Here is a 7,477-nt window from a genome sequence, read left to right on the forward strand (position 1 = left end):
AAAAAAAAAAAAAAAGAGTAAGCATATATACTATGTAAGATGTGTGATTTTTAATATTTTGATCTGTATTTCAACACAATTTTCTTCCTTGGCTCAAGCCACAGGATAGCTTGAGCCAAGGAGTTGGAAGCTGCAGTGAGCCAAGATCGCGCCACTGCACTCCAGCCAGGGCAACATAGCAAGATCTCATCTCTCTTTAAACGCTAAAATAAAAGCATTATACTGAAAAGGGGTCTATAGACTTCACCAGACTGTCCAAAGGGGCCAGGGCAGTCAACCAACAAGGGTGAGGGCTCGTTGTGCATCCGGACTTTAAAAGCCCATTCGTTTTAGGCAAAGCCGACAAGCTCCACGTGAGTGTTGTCTAAGGCGCAGTGTGCCCAGGCCAGACTGGGAGCACAGCCATTTCACGGGGAGGACAGGCTGCAGCCGCTGCGTGTGCAGTTCCAACCCCCCTCTCCCCCACTCCTGGAATGCACACAAGCCTTATATGAAATCCACATGGTGCGCGGCCGAGGAAGGCAGCGGCACGAAAGGACTTCAACAAGTTGACAGCGCCGCCAGGCCCGGCCAGTTCTGGAGAGGCTCCAGGGAGCTGTAGGTCATCTGGCCCCCCTCCTGGTTTGGAGCCTCGGTGGTAACCAATGCCCGGCCACAGGAAATTGGATCACTGGGCCCCCTGTGTTCCCCACTCTAGACTCTGGACTCTGAAACGAGCCCAACTGGAAAGCAGCATCACTGCCAAGACACATCCGGAGTCCACACACAAATACCGGAGGCTGCCGGCGAAACTCTCCTGGCGGAGAGCGGGGTTTGGCCACTTTTTCTCCCCGCCGGCAGCCACAGGAGTCCCGGGGCCCGCACGCCGGTTGCAACCCAGCTCCGGCTCTAGCTCTGTGGAGGCTCCGCGCTCAAGCCTGGGTCCTAGCCCCGAAGGGTCGGGATAACCGAGGGAGGCGGACCGACCTCCCTGACGCGATGCAGCCCACAGCAGCCCAAAAGGAAGCTCCGCAGGGTCCCGGGGTGCGGGGGTCACGGCCGGGCGCACGCGGAGCCTCCCAAGACCCTGCGAGCCGGCGCCGTCCCTAACCCCGCGACCCGCTCTTCGTATGGCAGGGACCGGGTCGGGGAGACCTCCGCGGACCCAGCAGAGGCAGGAGACCCTGCGCAGAGCCCGTTGCCCTGGCGGCCAGCGGGTCCCACTCCCCGCCTGCGACGCCCACGTCCGTCCGGCTCCGCGGGCGCCCCCGGCCAGCCGCGCCCTCCAGCCCCTCGGCCTCCCTCCCCGAGCGCACTCACGTAGACAGAGCCGATGTCGGATCTGTCGTAGAAGCGGAGCACCCCACTCAGCTCCAGGGCCGGGGAGACCAGGTCGTCCCCGTCCTCCAGCTCCAGGTCCCCGTGTGCCGGGCCGAAGGGAAAGAGCTCCTGGCGGCTCAGGCAGCCCCCGGGCCCCGCCAGCAGCAGCGGCAGCAGCAGCGCCCGCGTCCACGCAGCCCGGCTCCGGCTACTCGCGGCCAACATGTTCCCGAACTGCGCTCCCGCAAACCCAGTCCCACGGCCGGAGCAGAGGAAGGCGGGGATGTAACACGACGCCCCTGGCAGCCCCCTTGCCTCCCGCCTCCCGGCGTTCCCACCCCGGGAAATAGGGGAGGAGAGCCGCGAGGAGAGGGGAGGGCCCCGCCCCGTCCAGCAGGCGAGCCGCGGGGCAGCCCAATGGCCGCGAGGGGGAGGGCAAGGGGCGACGCCGAACCTCCCGCCTTATCGGCGGCGGGGCCTGGGGCGCCGGTGCCTGCGATTCCCGACACCAGCCCGGCTCGCACCGAACGGCGCCTCCGGGATGGGGAGCAGAGCGCCGCACTGGCACCGTGGTCCTCGGGTTAGGGTTGGGCGGTGGAGAGACCGCGACGTGGAAACGCTCCGGATTCAGAAACGGCGCCCACACCACCGCCGCTCGGCGGCGTCCGGGGTCCAATTCGCTAGTCCCGGGCTGGAAGACCGGGTGGGAGCTGGGAGTGAGCCAAAGGACCGAGCCACGAGCACGTTCCTGCGCTCATCCAGCCCTTCATTCCGCGTGTTTTTGATTGCCTGATCCCGTGCTCCGCACTGTGGAGGTTCTCCAGGAAAGTGTCCCACCTTCCGAGGCAAAGTCGCCAGTGTCCAACACAAGCCAGTGTCAGGTGAGGGCCCCAAGTCATCAAGGACCTTAGGGCTGGAGAAACTGGAGGCGAAAGCTTCGGGTGGAATGGCGGGAATCCACCCGGTTCTTCTGGAAGGCATGGGATTTCATCAGGCAGCGGCGAAGCAGGGTGGAGGGCCGAGCCGGGTGGATTCAGGTCATCATCCCCCAGCAGAGAATTTGTGGAGGGGCAGGTTGAAGTACAGCCTTCAAATCACAAATCCAGGCGTTTGAATTCGCTCTGTCACTCGGAGAAGAACTACTGAAAGTTCTTGACAAAGGGAGATAAGCGATTTAAGTGGTATCCTGAATAAATCGGTTGATCATTAATTTGGCACTAGGGTGGAAGTAGAGACAGGTAAGTTATTAGAAGACCACGTCTAAAACATTGCAATGAAAGAAGGAGCAAGATCTAATCATAAGTTTGACGTCGAAGAGGAGAAGGAATGAAATTAAAATTGAGTTCAAGGTTTTGCACCTGGAGGACTGGGAAACCAGTACTGCCTTTTGACGTTAGGGAGGACGATCGGAGACAGCTGGATATGTTTGATGTCAGACCTATTAACTTGGAGGGGTCAACAGGACGTGGCCATTTCCTGTCAGCAGCTAAAATTAAGGACCTTGAACCTAGTTCATAATAATTCTTCAGAAAACAGCAAATTCTGTATAAAACTTAGAGGGCGTGAGTTCTGAACCAGCAAAGACTGGAAGAAAAAGCCAAGGAAACATGGCTTCTAAGCAAAACGCTTTTGATCTCATGAGATCTCATCTCTTTTTCTTTTAAATTCCACAGCCATCAGAGATAACATGTGTTCCACAAGTATTCATTCATTTCGCACTCACAGTAAAGCTAGGAAACAGACCATCCCTGTTTGAGAGAGAAGGGGCATAGAGACCCAGAGGGGTTAAATCATTTTGCTAAGATCACACAGCTGGGAGCCTGTAAGTGACCCTAGGTGTCCCAGCTGCAAGAACCCCACTTATAACCACTGCATTAAGCACTGACTGTTTACTACCCCGTACCCCTGTTGTTGAAGAGTAACCGATGCTGCCTGCAGTCTGTTGTCAAATACGGTGTTTTTCCTTCAGTCCCCTCCCAGCAATGCAGCACTGTGAGCCCCCAGCCTGCTCCCCAGAAGCGCTTCTGACTCTATGCCATCTGTGGTTCTGTTTCTGGGCTTCTGGGCCCCAGCAGTTCCCGTTCCAGCTGCTGCAAGAGCTGTGTATGGAGATTCTTCTCTACGTTCACCTGCACACGACATGGGCTCCACGACTTCCACACCCCTGTGGTTGAGGGAAACCCCAAGCTCAGTCTGTCTTTGTTTTGCCTGTGCCTCCAACAATCCTCCTTTGAAAACCCCCATCCCAACCTCCGTCACACATCAGAGCTGTCTCTGAAGCTGTGGTCTATGCCTGGAATGCTCTTACCCCTCTCACGAATTCTCTCCCTTTTTGGTACTCAGGCAGCTTCTGAAACTCCTATTGGTCTATCCATGGGACTCTCTCTGGTCGGCGAATACAGGAGAGCAGTTCTCCACTTTGCTGGTTCAGCACAGCCTCCCGATTCCAGCCTGGCTGAGGTCAGGGCTCCCCACTTACCAGCTGTATGAGTGGGCAGATTTCTAAGCTTCCATATCCTTGATCACTTGTATGGGATGTTCATAATTAAAATCAAAGGATTATCGTGAGGATTAGATAAGGTGATTCATTAAATGCTCCTAGCTGGGCACAAAGTAAGTATTCATTAAACCATCATTATTACCTAAATGTACAGTTTTCGTTATTATGCCAACATTTACTGAGAATCTACCATGAATCAGATAGTATACTAGAAATTCAAAACGCCAAGACCATTAGGCACAATCCTTTCTTTGAGAAGCTCACAATCTATTGGGGAGACAGACACAATAATAGAGTGTGATGCTTTAAGAAATACACAGGTCGGGCGTGGTGGCTCACACTTGTAATCCCAGCACTTTGGGAGGCCGAGGCGGGCGGATCACCTGAGATCAGCAGTTCAAGACCAACCTGGCCAACATGGTGAAACCCTGTCTCTTAAAAAAAATATTAAAAAAGAAATGCACAAACAGCAACAAGAGATATCACTTGTTGAATGCTGCTTCTGCTGGATGCTTAATGTAGCATTCAATTTAATACTAATAACAGCTGCACAAGCTAGTAGCACTATATGGGGAAAACAAGGTTTGCAGAGATCAGATAACTGGCCCAGTTTCACACAGGTAGTCAAAGAGCTAGGATTTGAATCCCAGTTTGTCTGACACCAAAGCTATTATTCTTCCTGCTGCACCATCCTGCCCTTCTATGGAAGGAAACATTTCTCCCTTTATTTCTGCCCACAAGATCTACTTGCTCTATTGTTTATACATAATGCCCGTCATCTATTTGTGCATGCTTGTGCTCCTTTATGTCATCAGTATCTCTTGGCCTGAGTAAATCCAGTATATACGGTAAATTCTCTGTCATATTCTATTTATAGCCCGGCACTCGCCTCACATTGTCCAGTCCTTGTAGGACGTGATATTGATGCTGTGTCTCCTACTAGGACAGTGTGTCCCTGTCCCTCCTTTAGAATCTGTCATTCCAAACGCATTCATCATAGAATACTTACTTTTATATTGTGCTCTGGACATTTTCTAAGTGTATGTAATAATCCGGCCTTTTTCTCTAGTCGTTGTGCATGTTTTTCAGGGATATAAGCTTTTTGGGGCAAGGCCCATGGGGTTTATTTGTTTTCCTGACTTCACAGAGCCTAGCCCAATGCTGCATACACATTAATAAAATGTACATGCTTCTTAACCATTTAAGAATTCAATGATATGTTTAAGAATCATCTGAGGCCAAGTGCAGTGGCTCATGCCTATAATCCCAGCGCTTTGAGAGGCTGAGGTGAGCAGATCACCTGAGGTCGGGAGTTCAAGACCAGCCTGACCAACATGGAGAAACCTCACCTCTACTAAAAATACAAAATTAGCCGGGTGTGGTGGCGCATGCCTGTAGTCCCAGCTACTCAGGAGGCTGAGGCAGGAAAATTGCTTGAACCCTGGAGGTGGAGATTGTGGTGAGCCAGGATTGTGCCATTGCACTCCAGCCTGGGCAATAAGAGCAAAACTCCATCTCAAAAAAAAGAGAGAAGAAAAAGAATTGTCTGATATCTGCAGTAGCAACAGCACCCATAATTATGTAATACACCAGCTTAAAAAAAAAAAAAAAGGGCCGGGCGCGGTGGCTCAAGCCTGTAATCCCAGCGCTTTGGAAGGCCGAGGCGGGTGGATCACGAGGTCAAGAGATCGAGACCATCCTGGTCAACATGGTGAAACCCCGTCTCTACTAAAAATACAAAAAATTAGCTGGGCATGGTGGCGCATGCCTGTAGTCCCAGCTACTCGGGAGGCTGAGGCAGGAGAATTGCTTGAACCCAGGAGGCGGAGGTTGCGGTGAGCTGAGATCGTGCCATTGCACTCCAGCCTGGGTAACATGAGTGAAACTCTGTCTCAAAAAAAAAAAAAAAAAAAAAAAATGAAACCTTGCTCTTTTGAGACTTGTCCTCTTTTCTTGACAGCTGTCATCCTGATGAGGCAGAAAGACAAAATGTCACAAGCACGTCTCAGGCTGCATGTCTATAAGAAGTCACGGTAACTTTTCTTTTTTATTTTTGTTTGTTTTTTGAGACAGAGCGTCACTCTGTCACCCAGGCTCGAGTGCAATGGTGCAATCACAGCTCACTGCAAACTCCACCTCCCAGGTTCAAGTGATTCTCTTGCTTCAGCTTCCCAAGTAGCTAGGATTACAGGGTGTGCCACCACACCTGACTAACTTTTCTATTTTTAGTACAGACGGGGTTTCACCATGTTGGCCGGGCTGGTCTCAGAGAAGGAATTCCTGACCTCAGGTGATCCTCCTGCCTCAGCCTCCCAAAGTGCTGGGATTACAGTTGTGAGCCACCACGCCTGGCCCCAAGATAACTTTTCTATCTGATAATTCAGACAGAAGTCCAGGTGGCTGAGTGGGAAAATAGCTCAATTGGCTATTTCATGGAAGGAGGCATTTGTTCTAATCTCACTCTCCTGTGAGGATTGGAAAGTGACCGTATATGGCCATGGAGCTTTCCTTTATTTCCCAGATGTCATGTAGAGGTAAATGTATTAGTTTGTACATTCCAGTTCCAGGGAATTCACCTAATTTGTGAACATTTTAAACAACTCACATTCAATTGTGATCTCAGATAAAAATGATATCCTGACAAAGGATGAGAATGAAGCAGGATTTGGTGCTCACTTTATTTTGTTTTCAAAGGAGGTTAGGATAAAAATTACTTTATGAAAACACAATTATGTCCACCTTTGTGTTGATTGGGAAGATGCCAAGCTTTTCAGGGTAAAGTTTAATTCCTATAGTTCTATATCCTGTTTTCCCATGAACGTTTTCCTGGTTCATTATCATCAGACCTCCAGCATTCGCTGCTGGGTTCCGCTTGCCTTTTGTTGTTATTTTAATTTTTAATCTTGATTTATGTAATTTTTAGCCTTACATAAAAATTGCAAAAAGAATACAAAAAAGTTCCATATACCCTTATATTCCCGTATCCCATACACCCACATTTTCCTTAATATTAACATTTTGACATGTTTGCTTTCTCTCTGTCACTCTCTGTCCCTGTCTCTTTCTTGTATACACACTCACACATGCGTGCACCCACTCACAGACTCATCAATACACACACACACACACACACATATGTATATATACACACACACATATATTTTTATCTGTACCATTGAGGATAAGTTGTAAACCTGATACCTCTTTATCTCCGAATGCTTAAGTATATGCTTCTTTAAAACTAGAACATTCTCTCACCTAGCCTTAACACAGTTGCCAAAACAAGGAAATTACATTGATATCATACTGTAATCTCATTGACAGCTCTTATTCAGAGTTCACCAGATGTCAAACTAATGTCCTGCATTAGCAAAAGAAAATACCAGATACAAATTGTATTCATTTGTCACGTGTTTTTAGTCTTCTTCAATTTGAAAGAGTTCCTCAGTCATTCTTGATCTTTCATGACGTTAACTTTTGTTTTTTTTTTAGAAATGAGATCTAGCTATGCCCAGGCTGGAGTGCAGTAGCGATTCACAGGTGTGATCATAGCATGCTCTAGCCTCAAACTTCTGGCCTCAAGTGATCTTCTCATCATAACCTCTCTAGTAGGTGGGACGATAGGGATAAGTCACTGAGCCTGGCCCTTGACATTTTTTTTTTTTTTTTTTTTTTTTT

The 7,477-nt window shown here is 49.7% G+C and overlaps 1 protein-coding gene across 1 annotated transcript in view; it reads right to left on the reverse strand.

Annotated features, from left to right (window-relative positions):
• The window catches only part of NID1 (nidogen 1), an 89,078-nt gene extending 87,467 nt beyond the window's left edge, over positions 1-1,611 (reverse strand). The window contains exon 1 of the mRNA XM_017526593.2: positions 1,300-1,611. Coding sequence (XP_017382082.2) covers positions 1,300-1,524 — 225 coding nt within the window. The 5' untranslated portion in view covers positions 1,525-1,611. The remainder of the gene's footprint in view (positions 1-1,299) is intronic.
• Positions 1,612-7,477: the final 5,866 nt, after the last annotated feature.

The sequence above is a fragment of the Cebus imitator genome, unplaced genomic scaffold (genome assembly GCF_001604975.1).
Source record: "Cebus imitator isolate Cc_AM_T3 unplaced genomic scaffold, Cebus_imitator-1.0 Scaffold42, whole genome shotgun sequence".
Classification (NCBI taxonomy): Eukaryota; Metazoa; Chordata; class Mammalia; order Primates; family Cebidae; genus Cebus; species Cebus imitator.